General features: G+C 45.1%; 2 protein-coding genes across 4 annotated transcripts in view; both read left to right on the plus strand.

Annotated features, from left to right (window-relative positions):
* RABGAP1 (RAB GTPase activating protein 1) overlaps positions 1–23,967 on the plus strand; it is a 63,697-nt gene that overhangs the window by 28,367 nt on the left and 11,363 nt on the right. For 2 of the 3 annotated variants that reach the window (XM_033077909.2, XM_033077911.2), the window contains 6 exons: positions 16,528–16,641; positions 17,344–17,418; positions 19,565–19,690; positions 20,390–20,533; positions 22,057–22,098; positions 22,387–22,515. In XM_033077909.2, the coding sequence (XP_032933800.1) occupies positions 16,528–16,641; positions 17,344–17,418; positions 19,565–19,690; positions 20,390–20,533; positions 22,057–22,098; positions 22,387–22,515 (630 nt within the window). Of the gene's footprint in view, positions 1–1,696; positions 1,742–16,527; positions 16,642–17,343; positions 17,419–19,564; positions 19,691–20,389; positions 20,534–22,056; positions 22,099–22,386; positions 22,516–23,967 lie in introns of those variants that run through there. The other variant, XM_033077912.2, reaches the window with a different exon arrangement.
* GPR21 (G protein-coupled receptor 21) lies at positions 1,651–12,753 on the plus strand. Its single transcript, XM_033077913.1, has 2 exons — positions 1,651–1,741; positions 2,103–12,753. The coding sequence occupies exon 2, from the start codon at positions 2,469–2,471 to the stop codon at positions 3,513–3,515; it is 1,047 nt and encodes a 348-aa protein (XP_032933804.1). The 5' UTR covers positions 1,651–1,741; positions 2,103–2,468; the 3' UTR covers positions 3,516–12,753.

The raw sequence follows: 23,967 nt of genomic DNA on the forward strand, positions 1-23,967 counted from the left end.
TGTTTCCACTGCTACCTTGTTTTTATGTATCTGACATAGAAATTTCAGTGTATCAGCATGCTGTGTATATGTCTATTTGTGCCCAGGGATCCAGAAATACTATTTGAATCAATCGTTATGTAAATCATTCTCTGCTTTGGAAAGATAGGAGATCCTTTCTCCAGCAGTAATTCAATCATAGCTTTTTTTTTATCAATCTACAATACCCTGGCCTAAATTTAATTCAAAGTTTATGTTTCCTAGTTACAGTTCTAGTACTTCAGTTGCCATGAGTGGAAGTAGAAACACCATATTTTTTTTTAAAAGGTGGACAATAGTAAAGAGATCTTTGTTTGGGTTAAAGATAGGGCAGAACCCCCAAATTTTTGTTTTCAGGCATTTGTATGAGACTATCTAAAAATCTGCCAAGTCATGCTGTTGTCCAGCACAGATTTTTGGCCAACAGAAGTGTATCATGAAATTATTTTTGTATTTACTGGTCAGCTAAAAACCTGAGTTATGGCTCGATTGCTCTGACATCCACCCCTTTGGCCTCAATTAATTTCCCATTAGATATTCCACAGAATGATCAACACTTAGCTGAGATTAACCACAACCTTGGGTTTGTTGGTATTGGTTGAATTCAGAGTGTGGACTTAAGCTTGTAAGGATGCCAACTGCACACTTTCATGTCTGACTAAATGATTTTGGTTGCTGGAGAGCTTCACTCCGGTTTTTTACTGGTTTGATCTATTCAAATAGAAATTCCTGTAGCAAGGGCCTGTCCTAAGCGGTGGCAGTGGAGCAGTCTGGTGCCAGGGTCAGAGAATGAGCTCCCACATACCTGGGAACTTGTTTTCCAGCCTGTCAGTTGAAACTCTTGACAAACAATAAACAAGAGCCGTGCCTTGTTATGCCTCTCTGCCTCCGAAGAGGTTTTTCTGGTTAAATAGCGAGATGGTATTAACTTAGGGTGTGAATAGAAGTTTAAGTGCTTTGCTGTGATTCTCTCGCGTCTTTGCTGGCTGGAATGTCGCTGGGTTTTCTGTTTTGGTGTCCGATGTCCCAGGGACTGTGAGGGACAGCGATGCCTTTGCGTTCTGTGTCTCTGTGTATGGAAGGAGGTGCCTTCCTACCTGGAGCAGCATCTGGATTAATGGTGGGACATCGTTCTCAGCTCTGCCCTTGCTTTCGGGTGTCTCCTGAGCGCCGCACACCACACCTAGGAAAGGCACCTTTATTCCAGAATAGGTATTTCCCCGAAAGGGCTGGCATGGAGAAGCCTTTAAGTGACGCCGAACCGCGTGAATGCAGGGCGGTGATGATGGACGGTTGCGCTCGCCGTGCAGGGGTGCAGGAGGAGGAGCTGGGTGTGAGGCTGGGTGTGAGGCTGGGTGTGTGTCCCTGCGGCACGGCGGGGACGGGCAGGGCCGGGACCCGCGTGCGCTGCCGGGGTCGCGCCGGGTGAGGCTCCCACCGCCGCCCGTGGATCCGCCTCGCCGAGCGCCCCCGCAGCAGGGCCAAGCCGCCTTGCCGGGGCTGCGGCCGGCGCTGCCGGCTCCGTGCGCGCCGGGGCGGGCGGATGGGGGCCGGGGCTGCGGGCCCGCTCCCCGCCGGGTCCCCGCCGCGCCGCGCCCTCCCCCGCGCTCCCGCCGCCTCCCTCCCCTTCCTCCCGCCTCCCCGCCCCCGGCTCCGCATCGCCGCGGCCGGAGCGCACGCCGCCCGCCCGAGGATGCTCCGCGCTTTTGTTCCCCTGCCGCAGGTAGGGCCGGGGCGGCGGGGCCGGGCTGGCCCCGGGCAGGGCGGGGGGCGGCGGCGGGGCCGGGGCGGCGGCGGCGGCGGGGCCGGGAGAGGCGGCGAACAAAAGCGCCGTGCAAAATGGAGCCAGCGGAGAAGGGCTGGACCCCCGCCCTCCCCGCCGCGCATCCCCCCGCCCGGCTGCCGGGGCTCCGGGGAGGCGGCATCGCCTCCCGCTGCCGCCGGCGGGGCGTGGGGAGCGAGCGGGGCTGGAGCCGGGGCCGGCGGGGAGCGCTGAGCAGGGCGTGGGGAACGAGGGGAGCGGCGGAGGTGGCAGCGCGGGGGAGAGGCGGTTCTGTAAAACACTTTCCCCTTCTCTCTGTCAGCCTTTGGGAGGACTCTCGTCCTGACTCGGTGGAGGTTCCTCTCCCTCTTCCCCCAGCCCCTCATCCCTCCTCGGCGCGGCAGCTCACCCGGGAGGGCATCGGTATCAGCTCTCTCCGGTGCGCCGGGGAAGTTGCTGACATGCCTGCCGCTGGGTCCCGGTGCACCGGCAGCGGCGGGGAGCCGGATTTAAAGGGGAATTGTGCTGCAGACAATGCACAGCAGCAGCATCTGGAGCAGCCCTGGGGACTGGAGCTCCGGTTTTGACATTGCTGCACACACAGCACCAGCCGCAATGACAGCAGCTGCCTGGAGTGGCTGCAGGCAGCAGGCAGGAGCATGAAGTAGAGATCACTGCAGTGCTCAAGATGAACTCCTCTTTGGTTGGCAACCAGAGTGGCCGGCCCTTCTGTCTCCTGGCCATTAGCTATTTGGAGACCATCAATTTTTGCCTCCTGGAAGTTGTTATTATTGTGTTCCTCATGGTGCTGATTATTTCGGGCAACATTATTGTGATATTTGTCTTTCACTGTGCACCTCTGCTGAACCACCACACCACCAGCTACTTCATCCAGACTATGGCGTATGCTGACCTCCTGGTGGGCGTGAGCTGTCTGGTGCCTTCTTTGTCTCTGCTGCACTATCCTATTGTTTTAAGTGAGTCCTTGGTTTGCCAAATCTTTGGTTATGTGGTATCAGTGCTGAAGAGCGTCTCCATGGCCTCCCTGGCCTGCATCAGCATTGACAGGTACATTGCCATCACGAAGCCCCTGACCTACAACACGCTGGTTACCCCCTGGAGGCTGCGAATCTGCATATTGACCATTTGGCTCTACTCCTGCCTGGTCTTCTTACCCTCCTTTCACTGGGGAAAGCCTGGATATCACGGGGATGTGTTCCAGTGGTGCGCCAGCTCCTGGAACACCGACCCCTATTTCACCCTCTTCATTGTGGTGATGCTCTACGCCCCGGCCGCTTTCATCGTCTGCTTCACCTACTTCAACATCTTCCGCATCTGCCAGCAGCACACCAAGGAGATCAACGAGCGCCGGGTGCGCTTCAGCTCGCAGGACGGGGAGGCCGGGGAGGCGCAGCCCTGCCCGGACAAGCGCTATGCCATGGTCCTGTTCCGCATCACCAGCGTCTTCTACATCCTGTGGCTGCCCTACATCATCTATTTCCTGCTGGAGAGCTCCAATGTCTACAGTAACCGCGTGGCGTCCTTCTTGACCACTTGGCTTGCCATTAGCAACAGTTTCTGCAACTGTGTTATTTACAGTCTCTCCAACAGTGTCTTTCAGAAGGGGCTGAAGCGTCTCTCGGGGGCCATCTGTGCCTCGTGTGCTAGACAGAGGGTAGCTAAGGACTCCTCTACCTCTAGGAGCAAAAGATCTTCCAATGGATGTCATGTCTAGGACGCCTGTCAGCCGGACTGGGAAGTGCAGGGACAATTGCGTAGATTGCAGAATAACTTAGATGCGATTTTAAGATACCCAGATTTGCAAAAAGGTTTCTGAGAAATGCTGCTGACATAGAAGGATCAGGAGCACATATTGTTGTGGTTTCACTTTAAAAAATGGTTGCTGTGGAGGAGGCTGTGGAGTTTCACCTCCACATTCATTTTAAAGAATAAAGCTGTATCTTGACACTTACCTCTCCAGCTGGTGTGACTGAATGGAGTGGGTGTCTGAGAGCTTCGGCAAAATGTAGTTCTTTCTTACAGCTTTACTGGGTTCTTTGGAGATTCGTGCTTCACATGTAAATGATAGATCTGAAGTGGAAATGTCACAGTCTATGGTATATTACAGGGATTTTTTTAAATATATGCCAAAGTATATTGACACAACGTTCCAGCGTCAGAACAGAAGGGGCCAAACAATGTTTTTCAGTGCTACCTAGACAGGACTTAGAACAGGAGTGAACAATGTGAACGTTTCAGTGTGGACTGTGTTAATGAGCCGTGAGTGCAGCCCTGTGGTCTGGGCAGTTGTTCTGGTAGGGCTGATCTGGCTTCCGTGCCCCGTTTCCCTGGTAGGATGCATGTTTGGATCAGAGTGCGGCATCTGCGTTTTCCTGTTTGCTGTGAAGGAAGAAAAACTTGGATCAGACCAAATTTAGCAGTTAAATAAAATGTGTTTTGATAAGCTAAGAGAAAGTACGTGTTGCTTTATGATACCAGAGTTGTGGCAGCCACTCAAGGATGATGCCAACATGTGAAAATTGTTCTCAAACCAGTGGAGAAATGCCGCGGGTTTGTATGTGGAAATTTTCTCAAGAACAACTTTAAAAATAACATGTCCTTTTTTTTTTTTTTAATCTAAATTCTTCTGATATTTTACATACTGGAACTTAAGGGGAAAGGAAAGAAAACAATTGTCTTCTAAACAGCTAAGAGAACTATGTTGTAAATTTAACTGTAGTATTTGAGTTATTCATAAGTGCACAGAGCTAAATCAGAGACATTTTTCTTTAGCCTTCATGGGATTAAAGATGGTTCAAATATAGCAGGAGCTAAATCCTGTTGGCAAAAGCATATCTAACTGGTCAGACAAAGGCAATATCTTAGGAACCAAATCTCATTGACCACAGCTTGTTCAAGCTAGCCTAGATTAAATGTTTTGAGTACTGTCATGCTGTTAAGAAGGCAGAATGGCTCTGAAATTGTTGAATTTTTCCTAAAGAATATCCTTGTCTTGTTACTGATGCCATTTTGGAAACGAAAGTGAACCAAGTATTCCTGTAGTGGGGGTTGCAGTGTCACCCTGTCCCTGGTGCAGGGCTGTCCCTCTGTCTGTCCTGCTCTGAGCAGGTTGTGCCCCTGACCATCCACCCTCTGTGCCCCTCCTTGTGCTTCCCGTCATTGCCTTGGGCTGCTGAGTGGGGAATTCCCTGAGCTCCTCTGCTGCAGCTGGTGTGCTCTTAGTCACAGTGGGAATGAAAAAAGGATAGGGAAAAATAATGTGATATTTTTAGAATTGGGGTAATTCTCTTGGCCAAAGGGAAGGCTCTGTTTTTGTTAAATCGTTTCAAGTCTATGTTGTTCTAGATCAAGATAATATTTTTAATACTCTGCCCTGTCCCTCCTGCAAACTCCCCCACCCTCTGCTGTGCTGTGAGCCCTGGCCTCTCCTCTCCATGCCTTGCCCTGGAGGATACCAGCTGGTCTCTGCCCCATCACATGCCACGATTGCTACAGCCCAGCCCTGCTGCCCATCCACATTTGCTCCAGTACAGTCTCGTGGGGCTGCCAGTGAGGAAACAGGGAAGGAGAGCAGCAGGATGAAGCATTCTTGGCATGGCATGTATTTGTCAGCACTCAGTGCTGGTTGAGTTGCTCTCCTGGATTTGTGTACCTGTTCAGGGGAGGATGGGGCAGACCCCCCTGCTCCTGCTGCCCCCTCCTGCTGGAGGGCTCTGGGGCAAAGCCTTTCAGTGATCTAGATCAGCTTCCAACTTACTTCATCCCTAGCCAGTCCAAACCTCTCAAGATCAACATCCTCTTCAGTTCATCTGAAATTTTAAGAGCACAGGTTGTCTAAGCCCTGCTGCCTTCACAGCACCCTTTCTTGCTCTCTCTGTAGTGAAGAGCAGAGGGGGTTGGTGCTGGATCCGAGCAGACACGCCCGGGGTGATGGGCTCAGCAGAGCCCTCGCAGCCGAAATGTTGGTTCCACACAGGCAGGCTGGGGGAGCACAGGGCTGCAGTGACTCACCTGCAGAACAAGTGGGATAATGAGCTCTCAGCACATGGTGGCTGATTGTCTCGGGCGCTCTGTGGGGGTGATGGCAAAGGTGGGCTTTGGGGAACAATTCAAGGGCTTTAGTCACTAATATCAAAGTGTGTGTGTGTGGTATTTTTGGAACAGCCTCTCAGGTAAACTCCCCGTAGCCTTTCTCTGAATCTTCACCTTATCTAACATTTCCAAGTCTTTGAAATGATGCAGTGTGTCATTGAAATAGCATTTGATTAAACTTCATAGAAGAGAAGAATCTGCTGGGGCCTGAAACCCTAGAAATGGCAGTTTCAGGTTTAAGTGGAAGCTGGAAAGCAAAGGTTGTTGCTTTTGGAGTTTTTGATGGCTAGATAGAGGGTTTAAATAGGAGCTTTGTGTGCTAGTTTTTGAGAATTTTGCAGGTTTTTGAAGCTGGTAAGGGGTCTAAATCATGGCATAGAGATTTAACTGGAGCTGAAGCAGTTGCTCCTTCAGCCCTGAGCCTGGAATTGCACTTGGAGCGTGGTGGCTGATCCAGATCCAGATGCATTCTTGCAGCTGTTGCTGCTTTGCAGCAAAGGTTCAGTTCTAACATTCCTGACAGCCAGGCTGTTTTCGGTTGCCTTACTCATCTCCAAGTCTTCCTCAGCTCAGACATTTTCTGTAAGAGGTGAAAATCAGAATCTGGAAGTCTCCAAGAGATTAGGATGGAGAGGAGTTGCAGCCAATTGATGCATTCGAGTTTCATCCACTCTACAGACACTTCTGGTGTTGCCTCAGTAGCTTAGTTTTAGTGTCAAATATTTCTCTTTTTGTCTGTGTTAATTTATTGATATTTTAAAAATTTAAATTACATTATTTCCCTCTTAATTTAATGTTGATGTAATATGTGTAGAATGTGTTTAGATGTTTTAAATATTTATAACATTAGAGTCTGTTGTCTTCAGTGAAATTGCAGGGGGTGAATTCTGTTCACTGTGCCAATGGTGGGAAAAAGAATTTTGACCCACCTGACTGTTTCTCAGCAGTGCATTGAACACCTTTTGTCATGCACCCAGCACAGGGGTCATTCCCATCACAATGTGTGCTAGGAATGCTCAGGCAGCAAACTTTGCAGCTGGATCATTTTCATCCTCCACATGTGAAATGAAACCACTTCTGGCTCTGTTTGAGGCTGGGTGCTTTGGAAATCAGTGGTGAGAGCATTGCACAGATAAATGCCACGCTGAGGAGAGGACAGAAATCAAACTGCATCTTCATAAAAATGGGGTTGTGATATGATTAAATGAACTAATTTTGAAGTTCCATCTCAGACTATAAATTTATTTTTTATTAGAGTTATCTGCCTCACTTTCAAATTAAGCTGCTGGAAGGTTCAATTTGCAAGATGCAGTTCAGTGGCTTTTTCAGTGCCATGGGAAGGATTTCTATACTCACAGCTTCTCAGAAGATGGTAATTTGCTTCATGTAGAAGCCCTTTTTTTTTTAAAGATTACTGGAAGTTTAGGTTGTGATTATATTGTCATTCTTCAAATATACTGGGAAAATAGCTGTGAAATATTATTTTTTTATGATCTCAATCAAGGGACATTATTTTTAAACTCAACAGAAATCTTTTGTGTCAAACAAAAGTTTTACTATTATTTACTGTTAATTTTTTTTGTTAAATGTTACCAGCTTCTGCAGTCTGTTTGTTGTTAGGGAGTTTGTACTTGTTTTTAAGCTTCTTATCAGTCAGAAATATGTTTCTACTACTTGGAATTGTGACATGGCTCAGTGTCAGAGTGCCAAGGGGCAGTTTTGGATGTTTGTCACAAGTCTTTGACCGGAAGAAAGGGGTACAAAGTACTGAGGCACAGAGAACTGCAAGAGACAGAGAATTCCCAATGGCATTGTTCCCTCCAGCTCATATAAAGGCTTTATGTGTGAGAACCCCAAATTTCAGTTTGTCTGTTCTGAAAAAAGACACTTCCAAGGCCTGGGTGTGATAGGAGATGGGAACATTCAGTGTGCAAATCCAATTTGCAGATTTTTTGCTATTTATCCTGGTGTTCCCAAGTGCTGTGATGATCAAGGCAGTAACTCCATGAGTCAGGAAGTCTGAAATATTTCAGCCTGGTCTTCACATCAGGGTTTGAAGTTGACAGAACTTCTAAGTCAGGTTGGTGCTTTAAAACAATATTTATTAGGAACCAGTATGTGAGCACAGGAATCTGCCTTCAGACTTCACAGACAAAAGACCCTTCTAAAATTTTTTCAATTCATCTGTTTTAGATAACTTAATACAAGGAGGCGGAGGTTTTGGAAGGCTTTTTATTCTGTTGTTTTAGCACATGTTTGGTTTTGAGTTTTTGAAGCATCTGCTGAAACTTTTGCCTGACTTGGCCCTTATTTTATTGTTTGGTTTAGAAATGTTTCTTCTTCCCTTCCATGACTTTGCAGAATACAACACATCCTTCCCGTGGTGTCATTCAAGATAAACTCAGATTTTAATCCCAGTTTATCCAAATGTTATCTTTAATATTCCCTATACAGTGCATGGTGTTGTGTGTGTGGGGCTGTGGTCAGGCCAGGCCTGGGGAGGCTGCAGCTGCTCAGGTTTTACAGACTGTCTCCATCAAAGCAAGCAGCCCCTCTTTTGGGATGGGGGGAGAATGTCCCATTTTCACTACAGAGAAGTGTGCTGGCTTCTAGGCTTATGTCTTACTTCCAGTACTATTTCCATTATTGCCTGTGCTTTGCAGAGGTACTGCTTCAAAAGGTGTTTCTGCACATAAGCAAAGGCATTTAATACAAAAGTTCTGTTTTTGGAAGGGGACAGGTCTTCAAAATTAAAGTTTAGTGAGTGTAGGACCAGGTGTACTTGTGTTTAGAGAAAGAAACTGAAAGTTGTGGCCGAGGGAAACAAAGAGAGGAAACCTGCTGGAGGCTGGTCAAAACAATGGAGTATTTAATGTGGGTCATTGTCTTTACAATACACACTTCTTTTAAATATGGAGTTTAACCTTCTTGCTTTTGCTTTGCTGCTCCCTGGAGGCAGCTGCTCTGAGCCTGGGGCAGACCTGGGGTGATGAGCAGCCCGTCCCTCATTTGAGTTCAGGTGGTGCCAGTCCATGTCACTGGTCTGGCTGAGTGTTCCAGCACAGGGAGTTAATCTGGTGGGATGTACTTTGTTTGTCAGCTTTTCTGGTTTTTGTCCTGTGATGTTGTTTTCTAGACAGGTGCAGTGTTTGTTTATAGAGGCAGCTTTGCTGATGGTTTCCACACAATGATGAGTTCTGTCATCTGAGAGTGGAGAGCACGCCCCAGTGTGTGTGCTCTGCAGGCATTCTGTGGAGGTGTTTGTCTCACCCATATCCATTTGCATCTCCTGAGCTTCTGCAGTTAATGAAACATGAACAGAAGTGATGTTCCTGTGTCCTGGCCCAGGTTGTTTCTTTACATCTCAGATGTCTTTCAGCAATCTGTGCAGTCAGAACTGATCCTCCTGCTGGTGATTTCGTGGTTGTTTCAGCTGAGAACTGGAGTTGTTAAAGTCCCCCTTGTTTTGTCCTGGAGCTGTTTTGGGGGAGTGTTGCAATCCCTGGGCTGATCACAGGATGTGCAGGCTGTGCTCCAGCAGCAGGTCCCTGTGGGACAGACCTGTTGAGGGTTGGTAACCAGTGGCTTTAGTGGCTGAGAAGTTTTAAGAAGTGCTGAGTGGATGCACATTGCATTAGGTAATGTTTAGAGCAGGGGTTTAGAGAGACCCTTGTTTGGAAGGAAGGACTGGGGAAGGCTCCAGCTGCCTGTGTGTGAGGCCTGAGGTGCAGCACAGCAGGGCTGGAGCAGAGCAGGTAGCCCAGACTTTCTGTTCTGACTTCTATTTATGAATTTGTAAGATGAAGATAGCAATTTTGTAATTCAAAGCTTCAGCTTCTTTCTGATGGTCATTACTGGAGATCCTTTCATTAAAAGGTGAAGTGAATTCGAGTGGCTCCTCATAAAGATGAACTCAAATCTTGCTGTGCATATGAGAATCATTCTCAGTGTTACACAGACCACGTGAACCAAGCAATCAAATGCTTAATAAACCAAGTCATTACTTTTATGGTAAATTGAAAAAAGTTCTTCTGGGATTTCAACTGTAAATGAATCCTTGAAAATCAATAATTAGATTAGTAAAGGATGACATTTTAATATGCTGGCAGGAATATAGAGGGATTTGTCAGGGGAAGCAAAACCAGACTTTGCACTAAAGTGGCTTAGGTATATTTATAGTGCTAGTGATTCTGTGTGTGTGTGTGGGATCTTTGGACTATTTTAATATAATGTAAGGCTTTGAGCTTTAGCAAACTCAAGTTGCTTGTTTTATGAAGTTACATTAGTACCACACTGTGAAGTATTTTTAAATATTAGCATTACTGAGTATTAAAAGTATTTCATAAAAACATTTTTTAAAACGTTTTCTGTAGATGCTGTCGAATGAATTGATGTTTAGTGTACAAAGAAATAAAACCTGAGGGCTGTAAGGTACCTGTCTGTTTCTGATCACCTCGGTTTTTGAGGGGTTAGGTATTTCTTGAGGTTAAATTGTCATTAAAACCTACTAAAAATCCTGGTGCAGTTAATCCTTTCAGAGAACAGAAAGCAGCATTACCTCCAGCCAGGCTTTTGAACTGTCTGAAAGGATTTGCAATTGTTGTATTGTCTTGACAGACTCCTGTCTTTAGAAATGCTGTACAGCACAGTCTTTTGCAAGTTCCTATGCTGATACATTTCTCTCCATATGTAATCTTTGAAATCTAATTTCTATTGTAATTCTAGCATGTAAACACTAGATTCAATTTTGTATTCCTCTAATGAATGCAACAGGATGGAAACACGTTTGCAATTGCTAATGATGAGCTTTTTTACTGTTCTTAATACTCGTGGGTATGTCTTTTCTTCAGGGATTTCAGAATTGTATTCGTACCTTTTGAAATTGTTTTCTTCACATGCTGTTTACAATTAAACCACGAGCATGGGAGGCTGTGCGTGCATGTGCTTTTAGGTTGCTTTGCTGAATGAAATACAGTGGAGTGATCTTACTTTCAAACCTCTCTGTTTTGAGAGGCTGTGGCTGTCCCTGGCAGTGCCCAGGGCCAGGCTGGATGGGGCTTGGAGCAGCCTGGGAGAGTGGAAGGTGTCCCTGCCCATGGCAGGGGTGGAACTGGATGATTTTTAAGGTCCATTCCAACCCACACCACTCCATGGCTCTGTGATGCTCGTTTTTGTGTCCCACCTGTCTCCTTGCACCTTTCCCACCTTCCTGGTACAGCAGAAGGCACCAGTGGGGTTATTCTGGTGTGTTCTGTGGAGATCTGACATTGTCAGAGGTTGTTGTGAGGAGTTTTGTTTGGGAGACAATCCAGCTCCTTACACAAAGTTGTGTTCCAACTGATAGTTTTTTCCTGAATGTCGGTGAAAAGGCCAAGAGTAGATGAAATCACAGGTGAGAATGTGTATGTGTGTGTTAGTAAGAACTTTGTGCACCTTTTAATGCTGGAAATCGTTTTGTATTAAAAGATGAGAAAGAGCTGTGAGTGTGGAACCCCTGCTAGGAAGAACTAGAGAGAAACTTCCACCAAAGCAGATGAGAAAAGCAAACAGCTGAATTAGGGGCAGTCTGACCCTAATTCTGGTTTGGTTCTGACACAGTGAGGACTGTCTGGGTGGGCTCCTCGATGGTCCTTGGCTCTGTTTGGCTCCAACAAGGGAAGGGTGTTCTCATGCACAAGGCAGCTGAGGGAGAGTTGATGTTGGGGCTCCAGAATTGCCTGTTTTGTGCCAACTCAGAACTGTTGTTAAAATGCAGGGGAGAGGGGTTCTTCCACCCCATGGTTTTAATAGACATTTCTGTAGCTGATTTTTCAATTAAGACTAATAATAAGAAAAACTACAGTTGAGCCAAAAATGACAAATGTAATGGAGTTAAAATAATACTTGCATATTTTTAATTATTAAATGGAACTAGATAAATCGGAAGCATGTAAATATCTGATTCTAAATCTTTGCATAATTATTTCCAAGAGGTAATTTTGCTATGAGCTATTAAAACTCCAAGAAATGTATTATTCCCTTTTGAGATGGTGTGTACCCCAGCTGTGTCATACATCTCTTGGCTTGTTTCCTTTTTGCTGTAGATGTACATACATATATATATTTGTGTGCTGTGCAGTTGTACAGTCACTGCCATGTTAAATTGATTGCTTTCAAATGAGTATATCTGTGTGTTTTACATGTGTGTGTATGTACCCCCAAACAAGCAGTTTAACAGGGCAGTGGTTGTACAGTCACAGAATTTAGGGCTTTGTACAATATGTAATTTTAAGAATGTCAATGTGGTTCTTAGCGGGTTTTATAAACACTTTTCTGAATCTGTTATCAGCACTTCCCATCCTAGGAGAAACTGCACATTTTTCAGTGATTGTTCCACTGGTTACATTTTTGTCTGCCATTTGTTCTGGATTGATGTAACCTTGATACTACTAAAATTTCAAGGGCTGTTGACGCATTTCACATAGCCTGGGATTGCCTGTTCTCCAAATATATGGATCATGCATCAACAGTACTAAGTAGCCTTACTGTTTTGCCTAAAAGCCTAGCTAATTTATTTAGTATTCTCTCTTTAAAGAGAGGTCTCTGGAAGGGGTGCATATTTTAGGATGCTCCTTCTCTTTAAAGGGAAACTCGAATTGACTAGCAGTACTTGTTGATCAGTGATATTATTGTAGCCAAAGGATGCATGGGTGGTTTAATAGGAAGTTTTTGCTTCAAGTTTCTTGATGAAATGTAGTGTTCTACAGAGCTGTGTGAAGAGTGTAGTTTTTTATTCTGAAATGCACTTGTACACTTTATTTGAAAGGTCTGAATGGATCATAAATACATTTAAGAAATAAATGATACGTCACATGTTTTCACGGCTTGGCTCAGGTGACTTTTCTGTTTCTGTGCTGCTGAAGGTGTTCCTTGGCACTGGGTGGGGCCTTTTCCCCTTATCTTGATTGTTCTAAATGGTGCTGTGGTGAGTGCAGGGGCAGGAGAGCCTCCCAGCCTGGTTGGGGTTGGTGCTCTGTCCATAGATGCTGCAGGGCACTGTAGGCAAACTCCTCACTTCAATTTTCCTGTGGGAAACTGGAGCCCTAAAAGGAAACGAGCAGAGCGAAAGGGCTGGATATCACAAGGGATTCACTTTTATTTTTAGAATTGCACTATATTGCCATATTTGGCCTGAAACTATGCTGTATCAATGCACTATTGTATCCAATTGCAGTGTCTAACTAGTCCAAATTTGTCTAAATTATTCAGGTTTTCTCCACAAATACTTTTATCTGTGAATGTTCTGGGCAAGTGCTGACTCCAGGTAACACATTGTGCAGGCAACATTCCTTGTGGGAAGTTAACAAGTACATTACTCTCAAAGTGTGGTTTGTGTCACTTCCTTGAGGTCTCAGTAACAGGTGTAATTCCTCCTACCAAAACCTTCTCCAGTGGTTTGGGCAAAGACAAACACAAGGAGTGCACTCTGTGTAAAAATGAATGTAAATATTGCTTAATGAAAGTAATTATGGGAATGCCATCAGCCTGCAAAATAGATCTTGTGGCACAGGATCCTGCTAACACTGAAAATAGCTGTCAAAAGACCATTTAATGTATTTGAATGTACTTAAAATGTACAGATCTGCTCAAAATAACTTATCCCCATGGTGTAATATTGCCCCTGCTGCTGCCCATGGAAGCTGCACAGAATTTTGGCTCTCTCTGCGTGTTGGATCTGCTGGAATCTGTCCCTGGCTTGGTGCACTCCAGGGTGGCTCGTCCATGGCTTGCAGCAACATACCATGTGCTGCTCCCACCCTGGCAGGGCAAGGGAAATTCCAGTGGAGGACTCAGACTCCAGCCCCTTCCCACAGTGATCTCTGACCATCAGGCAGAATTCTTGCAGTCAGGGACCTTCCTGGAATGTGGAAATGGATCCATTGTGGCAAGAGTGAGAGTCAGGCACAGTTTGGGTTGGTGGTGGGTGTGTCAGATAACTCACCAGGGAGCAAAATTCCAAAGCTGGAATCATTCTGGGGGTTGGGGCAGGAGGAACCTCAAGTTTGGTCCCCTTGCATTTCTCCATTTATGTGGTGGTTCTGAAGCCAGCCTGTGTCCAGGGCAGGGTTTGTTTTGTACCCAGAGGATTTTCTGCAGGAGCCTGGTGGACAGGAGCTGATCTTGGGGTGATGAGCCATTTCCAGCAGGCAACTTCCTCTGTTCTCTGGAGGTTTCTTATTTCATTTTTTTTCACACAAATCTTGTCCTTTAGCAATTCTTTGCTGCAGCTTCTTCATCCCCTTGGGTTTATGTAGAGGGATTAGGAGGAATAAACCTGAGCTACTGAAAACTGCAAGTAGATCAGTCCCAGGAAGAGGGAACTCCAGCTCTTCCATGTCTTTAATTGTGCCTTAAGCTACAGAAAAAGCTTCTAAAGTAACAGTCTCAGTCTGAATATGTTGATCAAGGCTGTAACTGCATGACATGGTTTGCAGATCCTAGGATGCTCCCTGCAAGATCATGAAAATACATGGAAAATGTATTTTAAATGTGTCAGGTTTAGGAGATGGGAACCAATGTGCTTTTATATGCAGCCTGACAGAATAAATGGGCTTCTCCCAGCTGGACTGCATCCTGCTTTCCATAATTACTCACAGAGTTTCTGTTTAAATCAACTGGAGAGAAAGGTTTCAGTATAACTCCCCTAATATTTTAAAGTGCATAAAAGAGAGGGAGGAAGGGCATATTCTGAGTTTGAGCATCTACATTTTCCTGCTTTCCTTCAGAACAGCAAACTGTTATGAGAATTTTAATCTTCATACACTTGCCTCAGTTCTCATGGCTGGTTTCCACTCTGCTTTCTTTATTACTTTCTTTTTCTTCCTGTCATTCTTAGCTTTCTATTTTTCAATCCCAGTTTGTGAAGGGTGTGGGTTCAGAAGGGTTTCCTTCAGTTCCCAGTCCCCTGAAAGCATGAGAAATTGCCCATTGAGCCAATTCTCACAGCAAGGTATAAAAATAGGAGTAAAGAAAAGGTTACACAATGCTTGGATTGCAGCAGTTTGTACTAATGGGGAGATTTCAAAGCCATGGTTTGAAAAACATTTTTTAAACCTTATCATTTCCGTTGATTTTTCTCTCCAAGCTGTGTTTGAGCTGCAGGAACTCACGTTGGATTGCTTGAGGAATTGAACTGAGACACAGGAGTCAAGGGCTGAGCAAGTCACGCAAAGCCAGAGAGGCCACTAATTAGTTCTCTTTAGCCATAATGAGTGATTTGTTTGGGAATCCTCTCTTAAGAGTTTCCAACCAGATGCTTTGGTCTCTGCTGTTAAATAAGTGGATTAAAAGGCAAGTGGATTTGAGATGATTTTGCCATTGCAGCAGAACACAGGTGACTCTCAGGAAAGGCACTGCTGTGCTACCACAGATGCTGCAGTGGCAGAGCCTGTGCTCCTGGGAGTGCTTCACTGGAATTCAGTCTTCCAAACTTGTGAGAAACTAAAAGTGGTCACTAAGTCAGCATTGACATGTTTAAAGTTTGCAGAATTGTTTCTGAGCCTTGTCTTTCCCTGCTTGCAAAAGCAGCTGAAGTTGACAGCCAGCCATTAGCATAATTGTGTTTGACTTAAAAAGGTGTTTATTTATATGAAATTTATTGAGCATTTGATTTTGTTTGTTTCTGATTTCCTTGTAATGAGACAGACCTCTTTACCATGTTAATTATTATCAAATTGGAATGCTGAACAGTACTTTTGATATAATTTCCAAAACAATCTGGTTGTGATTCTGATAGCAACATAATGCTTTCCTAATGAAATGTCTGTGTTAAGCCCCAGAGAGGAGCATTAACCTTGGATTAAAATTAGAAGAGAAAATGAAGCACACTGTGGTAATTTTGTTGTTGTTGTTTGAAAAATCATTTTGTTAAGAAAAAGAACTACAAGCTGTATTGAATGTTCCTTACACTGATTACATCGTGTACTTTTTTACCATCTTTTACTTCTAACCTTTTTTCATTTGCCTAGCAGAAACAGGCTTATTTGGATAGATTAAACCCCATTTTTTTTTTACTGTTCAGCTTTCCAAATGTAAGGCATCTGAAACTGATGGTGTCAGAGTGATGCAGAGAGCAAAATTCCATCTTCCTCATATTGAAACCCCAGCTCATACAGGACCTGTCCTTGCATTCCCTCATGTTTTTCTCCCTAGGGCTCATACTCATCTATTTTCTCTAATTGAGCTCTGAGGAGGGAATGAGGAGTGGTTCCTCAAGCTGAACCTCAGGGACAGCGTTTTGGACAGCTGCTGCTTACAGCTGCCTGGGACTGCTGCAGGTGTGAGATCCCAGGAGCCTGGGCAGTGCTGGCATCCAGGGATCTCTGAGGGGTGGCTGCATCTGCACTGCCCTGGCCTGGAGCACAAATGGACTGAGTGTGTGTGTGTGTGAGCTCCTTCTGCCTCTCTCTGACCTCCCCAGATGTGCTGAGGTACCCAAATCTATCCCAGCTGTAATCTGGGATACACTGGGTTTTGCTAAATTTACAGCAGTGCACAGAACCCAGTGCTAATCTCCCAAGTCTCAATCCTAGCATGTTATAATTTATATTCTTTGGATGTGTTTTAATTTGCATGTTATTTTCTTTTTCTGGTAGGAATCTCCCCAGGACAGTGCCATCACCCGGGACATCAATCGAACGTTCCCTGCTCACGATTATTTTAAAGACACTGGGGGAGATGGCCAGGACTCCCTGTACAAAATATGCAAGGTACTCTTTAGATTCTTCTGGGCTGGTTTTGGTAACTTGTGTTCAGCATCATCAGCAGTGTGGCTGTTGGCTGAGAAGAAGGGGGATGTGTTAGCTCTGTCTGTGATGGAGGCAGCCTCTGGCACCAGGCTGTTCACTGGAGCTTTGGGCTGGTCTGGTTATTCACACAGGAGACCCAAAACCCTTCTGGATTCCTCTGCACTGAAGTGTTTGGTGCAAAGACTTCACATCATTCCTGACCTGTCAGCCTGGATCAGGCTGGCCAGATTCTGTAACTGGAGATGGCCATGTACATCCATAAAGGTCATAAAGCCATAGGCATGCACTGAAGCTGGTTATTAAAAGGAGGAAATAAGTAAAAATGGACAGCTCAGTGTGTTCAGGTATCTCAGCTGGAATGGTTTAAGCTTCCAGCACTTTCTTTTGAATTCCTAGTGTTTCTCCCTCTTCCTGCCATCCCTGTGGGACCTATTTAGAGATAAGTGGTTTAATAGGCTGCAGCAATGTTGGTGCATCACTGGGAGCAGGCCCTGCCCTCTGTGTATCCCAGTTTGGCTGTCACAGATTTTCCCTTTGTTAGAATGACAGTGGCTGCACTCCATCCATGGGAACTGCATGGAGCTGTGTTCAATGCAGTGTTCTGGTTTATTTGTGTTTGTTAGCTTAAGACAGGTACCAGTAAAGTCTTGATTCCTCTTCCAGGCCTACTCTGTGTATGATGAAGAGATTGGCTACTGCCAGGGCCAGTCATTCCTCGCTGCTGTGCTGCTGTTACATGTGAGTGCTGCCTTTACCCTCAGCTGGTTCAGACCTAACAATAAATATTGCTCCACTTGGCTACAAGACTTCTCAGCTAATAGAGTTGCAGGGCACACATCCACTTATATGTTGGTCAGTAATAAAGTGCTTTTAGACAGGGAAGAGTGCATTGTTTAAAACTTGCTGTGGTGTTTGTAAGGACTCAGTGTTCATGCCCTTGTGTTCCTGTACTAGGACCCCTTCCATTCAGGCTTGCACTCATGAGCAGTAGTAGGCATGGAATTTGTGTGTAAGACAGCACTGTAAATGTTTTTGTTAGAGAGTTTCAGGGTCAGATTTAAGCTTTTTATAAGATGTTTCTGTTGGAATCAGTCAGAAATACAGATGGTGTTTGCCATGTCCTGTGTACACAGAGCAGTATTTAGGACATTGAAGGGATGTCAGTTCATTGGGTCTCAGTGCAGGCTGTGCTGCCTGTGGGCTCTTGTCCTGGAGGTCTTTGTGCTTCTTGGTTTGGGAGGTTAGGGAAGGATACAATAACACCTTCATATTTTTAAAAGAAACTGTATTATGCTTTTTTAAACTTAATTGCTGTTGATAGAAGTGATCTCATCAGTGTAATATCCTTTAATTGCTGGCGTGTTCAGGAGCTAGAGAGAGATTTATGGTTGTCAGGAGCAAAAGTTTTAGATTCACTCAGGCTTGGAAAATACAAGAGCATTAGAAATCTGTATTTGTATATTTATAGACTGCTCTGTTTCGAAGTAATGTCTGCTTTTTGTCAGTGTTTCTGTTCAAGGGTAGTTGGAACTCAGCATTGCTGAGCCCAGCAGTGCTTGGAGGTTTCTTTTCCCCAGCTGTTGCTGCCACAGAGCTGAGCATGAAGAGTTCTCTGCAGTTTTTGGTGGAAGAGGAAATCTGGCCTTCAGGGAAGGATTTTCCATACTGTTATAAAGTCAGGGGAGGATACAGAAGAGATTGTAAACTCCATTCTTGTAAAACAAAAGCCAAGTGATTAATGATAACAACCTTTTAGTTCTTTGTATCTGCAATCTGAAATATTTCCTAGATGAGCAATTAATTCTTTATTTCCTCACTGAATCAGATAGAGAAGGGCAATGCTTCCTGCTATGAGAACAGCTTCTACTGAAACAGATGTGCTTGCTTGCAGATTTCCATTGTCAGGGTCCCTTGCCTTAGAGACATTCACTCTCATGGCTGAGCCATGTGTTATTCCAGAGTTCTCTCTTCAACAATACTTGTGGCTTCTGGGAATAATGTATGCATTTAAAGAAAAGCTAAATTTCAAATAAGTTTCTTTTTATTTGATTCTCTTTGAAGTCAGCCTTTGGAGTGTGGCTGCTAGGGAAAATAAATAATAAAAACAAATGTTGCAGAAAAGGAAATTAAGTTTCTGCAAGTCCTTCACTACCAGTTTGGAATGTTTCAGCAAAGTTTTCTGTTTTAATAAACTCCATCTGCAGATTAATAATAGAATACTTGAGATGGATGTTCTGTCCTTTATAGAAACCAGCAATTGACCTGAAATCAGACTTTTCTGGAGAAATATTAAAACTGAATTTTCGGGGCAGGGAAAAATGTCAAAACACTGATGAGCTTTGAGTTTTCCTTCAGTTTTTGGCAGGAAAGGGACATGGAACCTTCCCAAACCAGTGCTGAGTAGTGAGGTGTGGTGCTTCTGTTAGCAGCTACTGGTCTCTCTTATTCATGCCATCTAATGAATAAACATCAAATGTAATAATGTCATTGGAAAAGGGAAATACATCATTGAGAATAAGGGAAAGATCCTGTTTAACATCCTCTGGTAATACTGCTTCTGCCTTATTTTACATGGGTAACAAAGAGTGAGGCTGGTCTGTAAAATTCAGATTCTGATGAGTTCTGGAACAAAGACACCAGGAAACTGCTTTGGTCTTCATGTCTGGAGATGTATTTTTAGTTGAGTGATTGAGAGGTGGTTTATTCCACTGAAATGCCATTTGCAACACTAAACCTCATTTTGTGTGATAATACTCTTGTTTGCATTTAAACTGGATTAAAAAGTAGTGATAGTTTCAGTCAGAGGAGAAGGAAGGTTCAGACAGATTGACCTGATGTGAAAGGTTTTACTGCTCAGTGCTAAATCCACCTTCCTGTCCCACAGATGCCTGAGGAACAAGCTTTCAGTGTTCTGGTCAAAATCATGTTTGATTATGGACTCAGGGAACTTTTCAAACAGAACTTTGAAGATTTGCACTGCAAGTTCTATCAGCTGGAACGCCTCATGCAGGTGGGGCTGACATGGGGAGGGAGAATGGGCCCAATCCTGCACTGCAGCTCTGGCTGATTCCTGGGGGATGGAGGGTGTTTGTGGGCTGTGAGAAGGGTGAGTGGTGTCTGTAAGCTGTGAGAAGGGTGAGTGGTGTTTGTGGGCTGTGAGAAGGGTGAGTGGTGTTTGTAAGCTGTGAGAAGGGGTGAGTGGTGTTTGTAAGCTGTGAGAAGGGTGAGTGGTGTTTGGAAGCTGTGAGAAGGGGTGAGTGGTGTTTGTAAGGTGTGAGAAGGGGTGAGTGGTGTTTGTAAGCTGTGAGAAGGGGTGAGTGGTGTTTGTAAGCTGTGAGAAGGGGTGAGTGGTGTTTGTGGGCTGTGAGAAGGGTGGTGAGTGAGGACTGTCCCAGGTGTTCTAGCAGAGCAGTGGTGCTGCTGAAGGCAGATGTGCCTGACAGCTGGAGTGGCTCTGCTGTGGCTCTGGTGTCAGCACAGCCCCTGTTGGGCCCTCCTGAGGCAAATCCCAGGTCCTGCTGGGCATCCACCCCAGCACAAGCCTTTGCCATCCTTAGGAGGCCCCAGGCCTGTTCCTGTCACACCTGCTGGGTGCAGGACCCTGCACTGATGGTCACTCCACCCAACTCCCTTCTGTAGTTTGAGGGCTCAGCTGCAGTTCCAAAATAGCCTAAATTAATTTCAGTGCTTCTGTGTGTTTTATTCTTAGGAATACATTCCTGATCTGTACAACCACTTTCTGGACATCAGCCTTGAAGCACACATGTATGCTTCCCAGTGGTTCCTCACCCTGTTCACTGCAAAATTCCCTCTCTACATGGTCTTCCATATTATTGACTTACTCCTATGTGAGGTATGTGTTATAATTGGAGACTTGCACAGCTCCCAGCTTTTGACAGTTTGTCACTATCTTGGTTCATGTCCTTGTTACTATCTGTTCTCTCAGAGCAGGGTGTGATATTTTTATGGAGGAGTGTTACATTTCTGCAATGATAAAGATTCTCAGCATTTTAACTAAAATTAGGAATCAATAGGTATATAAAAGATTATAATCTCCTATTCCCTATGGCACTGGTGAGTCTGTGTGACAAGTCTGTGTCTGTCTGTACAGTGTGATGGAGCTGAGTTACAAATGTGTAAGTTGTGTTACACACAACAATGACTTCTTTTTTCCTATCATATTATTGCATGGAGGCCATTTGGTATAAAATGGCCCAGCTAACTCTCCTGCTGGTAATCTAACAAGCTTGAAACTCTTTCTCCTGGAAAACCTGAAGTCTCTCCATATTTCACAACTTATATTTAGAGAGCAAAATTCTTTATATTGAGAGATTGTCTGTAATCATGTTTAGAGCAGGGTATGGGTGAGCAGTGTCATCACAGTCAGCACTTATTACCATCAGTGAACAAATCCCATTTTGTACTGAAGCATCCTTGAGTTAGTTAATGATTTGCTGGCTAACTTTATGCATCCATTCTTCTTGGATCTGCACTTGTTGCTGTGAAGTGGCTGATTTCCTGCCTTGCCTTTACTGAAGGCTTTCAGCATTCACAAACCTCCTGGTCAATGTTTTTGCCCTTTCCCTGTGTCTGCTGCTTGCTTTGTCCGTGTGCCAGTGGAATAGAAAGCAGCAGATGGTATGGAGAGAATCACTTCTGTTTGTTTAGAAACACATTTTCAATTCATAAATAGTAAATGTGCTCACAGAGAAGTTTTCCATCATTTTAAAGTAATAGTGAAAGAATAACTTGGTGGGAAGAAGAAAGGCAGGATCTTGAAGTAAGGATGAGCAATGTGTCATGGTTATGAGTGGGACCCCTGGAGAAGGTGTGAGCTACTCCTGACTACAGAACTGTTTGTATTTCATTTAATTGGGCAATATGAATAGAACCCTTTGGAGGAGTAGAGGCACAAGAGATGCCATGGGACTCTGTCCTAAAGTGAGTCACTTTCTTTTTTTTCATTGCATGAATTAGCCCAGTTTGTGAAGTCAGAATTTAATGTAGAGGTGTATATATAATACTGCATTTGAATCAGGGCTTTTAGAAGTCAAATTATCTTGAGCTGACCAAGTACTCATTAAGAAATAAAATAAAATGCACAACATAATTTTAGAGTTTCAGACTGTTAAGGAGGCAGTAAAACCAGTGTTGATTGTTTTGCTCTCTCTAATGACTCTCCAGTAAAGATATTTTGCCAGTTGTTTGCAAAGTCATTCTTTGTGCCTTTAATTTATATAGCACCTAGTTACACATTTATCCTTGTTCTCCATTTGACAGAAGTTAAACAAACAGCAAAACCCACCAAATAAATTCTATCCAAGCTTGTAAATACTGAACAATCAAATTATTTTGTCATTATTTTTTTCTTTCCAGGGAATAAGTGTTATCTTCAATGTTGCATTGGGATTGTTAAAAGTGAGTATACAATATTACACTGTAAAAATTAAGATGGCTGTTACAAAAATATGTTGGTTTTTTTGAGAAGCTAACAACTGCCTGTGGCACACGTGCTGTGATCTGGCATGTCCTGTGCAGCACAGTGCTTTTTTTGGGGGGTGGAATAGAAGGTTGCAGAAATAGAAACAAACACTCTTTGCAGAAGGTTAAGAAGCAGCAATTTTACTGCAGCTTTCCCAAGCTGTTGTGACTTTATTGTCTCTGGGATTCAATAACTGTAAAAAAATGGCTTTTCCTTGTCTTCAGACTACCAAGGATGATTTGTTGCTGACTGACTTTGAAGGGGCTTTAAAGTTCTTCCGAGTGCAGCTGCCCAAGCGGTACCGCTCCGAGGAGAACGCCAAGAAACTGATGGAGCTGGCCTGCAACATGAAGGTGAGCTGGGAGGGACTGCTGCAGCCTGAGCCTGGCAGGGACTGCTGCAGCCTGAGCCTGGCAGGGACTGCTGCAGCCTTAGCCTGGCAGGGACTGCTGCAGCCTCAGCCTGGCAGGGAGTGCTGCAGCCTCAGCCTGGCAGGGACTGCTGCAGCCTCAGCCTGGCAGGGACTGCTGCAGCCTGAGCCTGGCAGGGACTGCTGCAGCCTGAGCCTGGCAGGGACTGCTGCAGCCTCAGCCTGGCAGGGACTGCTGCAGCCTCAGCCTGGCAGGGACTGCTGCAGCCTGAGCCTGGCAGGGAGTGCTGCAGCCTGAGCCTGGGAGCAGCTCCTGCAGCCTGAGCCTGGCAGGGAGTGCTGCAGCCTGAGCCTGGCAGGGACTGCTGCAGCCTGAGCCTGGCAGGGACTGCTGCAGCCTGAGCCTGGCAGGGACTGCTGCAGCCTGAGCCTGGCAGGGACTGCTGCAGCCTCAGCCTGGCAGGGACTGCTGCAGCCTGAGCCTGGCAGGGACTGCTGCAGCCTGAGCCTGGCAGGGACTGCTGCAGCCTGAGCCTGGGAGCAGCCCCTGCCTCCAGCCCCAGGGCAAATGCAGATTCATTGCTATGATCATGGAGAGCCATGTCAAATACACTGACTTGGTTCAAAGTATCCTTTTGCCTTAAATTCCCTAGAGGAATTCTTTGTGGAATGTGTGGAGGTACACAACTTCCCTGGTGTGTTAACATTCCAGGCATTTTGTGATCCAGGTGTAGTAGCAGTGTGGATGCCAGTATTCTGCACAGAGTTCAAGCACATCTTGTGTGAAACTAATGTAGAAATTACAGAATAATCAAGAATAAAGCTATTTTATCTCTCTAATCACTTAGCATTAGCCACAGATTAAATGTTCCACATGCATCTGGTTCACATCATCCTAATGAGTGCATTTGCCTTTTATGTTTCCAAATAACAATTTGTTCCTCTTCCCACTCTGCCAAAATTCCCTGTTCCCAGTGCTGTGTGGAGTGGCACAAGCAGTCTCTGAGTGGACCTGGCAAGGCTGCCCATGGTGTCCTGGGGTGCTGGGTGCTTTGGGGGCATTAAAGGGGAGGTTGTGGAGGAAGCACTGCTGGGCTCAGCACAGAACACTTCTGTATCACCTCCTTGATGGGAATGCTGCATGTAATTGCTTTCCTTGACCTAAAATATGAGTCCTTTGCTGTCAGTAGAAATCTCCAGCTCTGCATTTGGAAGTGTTTCTTTGAGCAGAAAAAGGCCTGATATCAAAATAAATAATTTATAGGAAGGGAGAAGTAGCCTGGCTAAGGCACTGTGATTAGAACAGCATTCTGCTGGAAAGGAGGTCAGGAAGTCATCAACTGGAGACAACACCAGATTCTTAAAGTCACTCCTCAGTGTTGCCATCAAGTCATAGGATCACAGAATAGTTTGGGTTGGAAGGGACCTTAAAGGG

Source organism: Catharus ustulatus, chromosome 21 (genome assembly GCF_009819885.2).
Source record: "Catharus ustulatus isolate bCatUst1 chromosome 21, bCatUst1.pri.v2, whole genome shotgun sequence".
In the NCBI taxonomy this organism is placed as follows: domain Eukaryota; kingdom Metazoa; phylum Chordata; class Aves; order Passeriformes; family Turdidae; genus Catharus; species Catharus ustulatus.

Bases quoted from the DNA above. Each gene is read 5' to 3' on its own strand.
- GPR21 (XM_033077913.1), top strand. From the start codon at position 2,469: ATGAACTCCTCTTTGGTTGGCAACCAGAGTGGCCGGCCCTTCTGTCTC.